Source organism: Propithecus coquereli, unplaced genomic scaffold (assembly GCF_000956105.1).
Source record: "Propithecus coquereli isolate 6110/MARCELLA unplaced genomic scaffold, Pcoq_1.0 Scaffold7964, whole genome shotgun sequence".
Classification (NCBI taxonomy): domain Eukaryota; kingdom Metazoa; phylum Chordata; class Mammalia; order Primates; family Indriidae; genus Propithecus; species Propithecus coquereli.
In genome coordinates, this window is record NW_012154134.1 from 2,975 (window position 1) to 3,292 (window position 318).

At 32.4% G+C, this 318-nt stretch overlaps 1 protein-coding gene across 1 annotated transcript in view; it reads right to left on the reverse strand.

Annotated features, from left to right (window-relative positions):
* Positions 1-317, reverse strand: part of NANOGNB (NANOG neighbor homeobox) — a gene marked incomplete at its 3' end in the record, with an annotated part of 3,287 nt that extends 2,970 nt beyond the window's left edge. The window contains exon 1 of the mRNA XM_012663090.1: positions 290-317. Within this exon, the coding sequence (XP_012518544.1) occupies positions 290-317 (28 nt within the window). The remainder of the gene's footprint in view (positions 1-289) is intronic.
* Position 318: the final 1 nt, after the last annotated feature.

Here is a 318-nt window from a genome sequence, read left to right on the forward strand (position 1 = left end):
AAAATTGTAGTACTACTACAGTTATGGTTTCTTCAAAGTTCATGCTATTGATGACATTCTCCAAAGGTGGATTTACACTTTGGTTGTGCCAATCCGGTTATTCTGTGAGCTAGATATGTGTGTGTAACCTAAATTAGAGTCAATTAGTAATTAATTGTTATGATTTGGCATTTTGTTAAAGCTCTGAGACTTAAAAATGGAGTAAAATAGGCAATGAATTCACTTATTATTTGATTTCTATTTAGTTTTCATTTACTCCAACTTTTTGATTTTGTAAAGTTGTCATTACCTTCCAGCCCCTGCTGATTTAGGTCCATG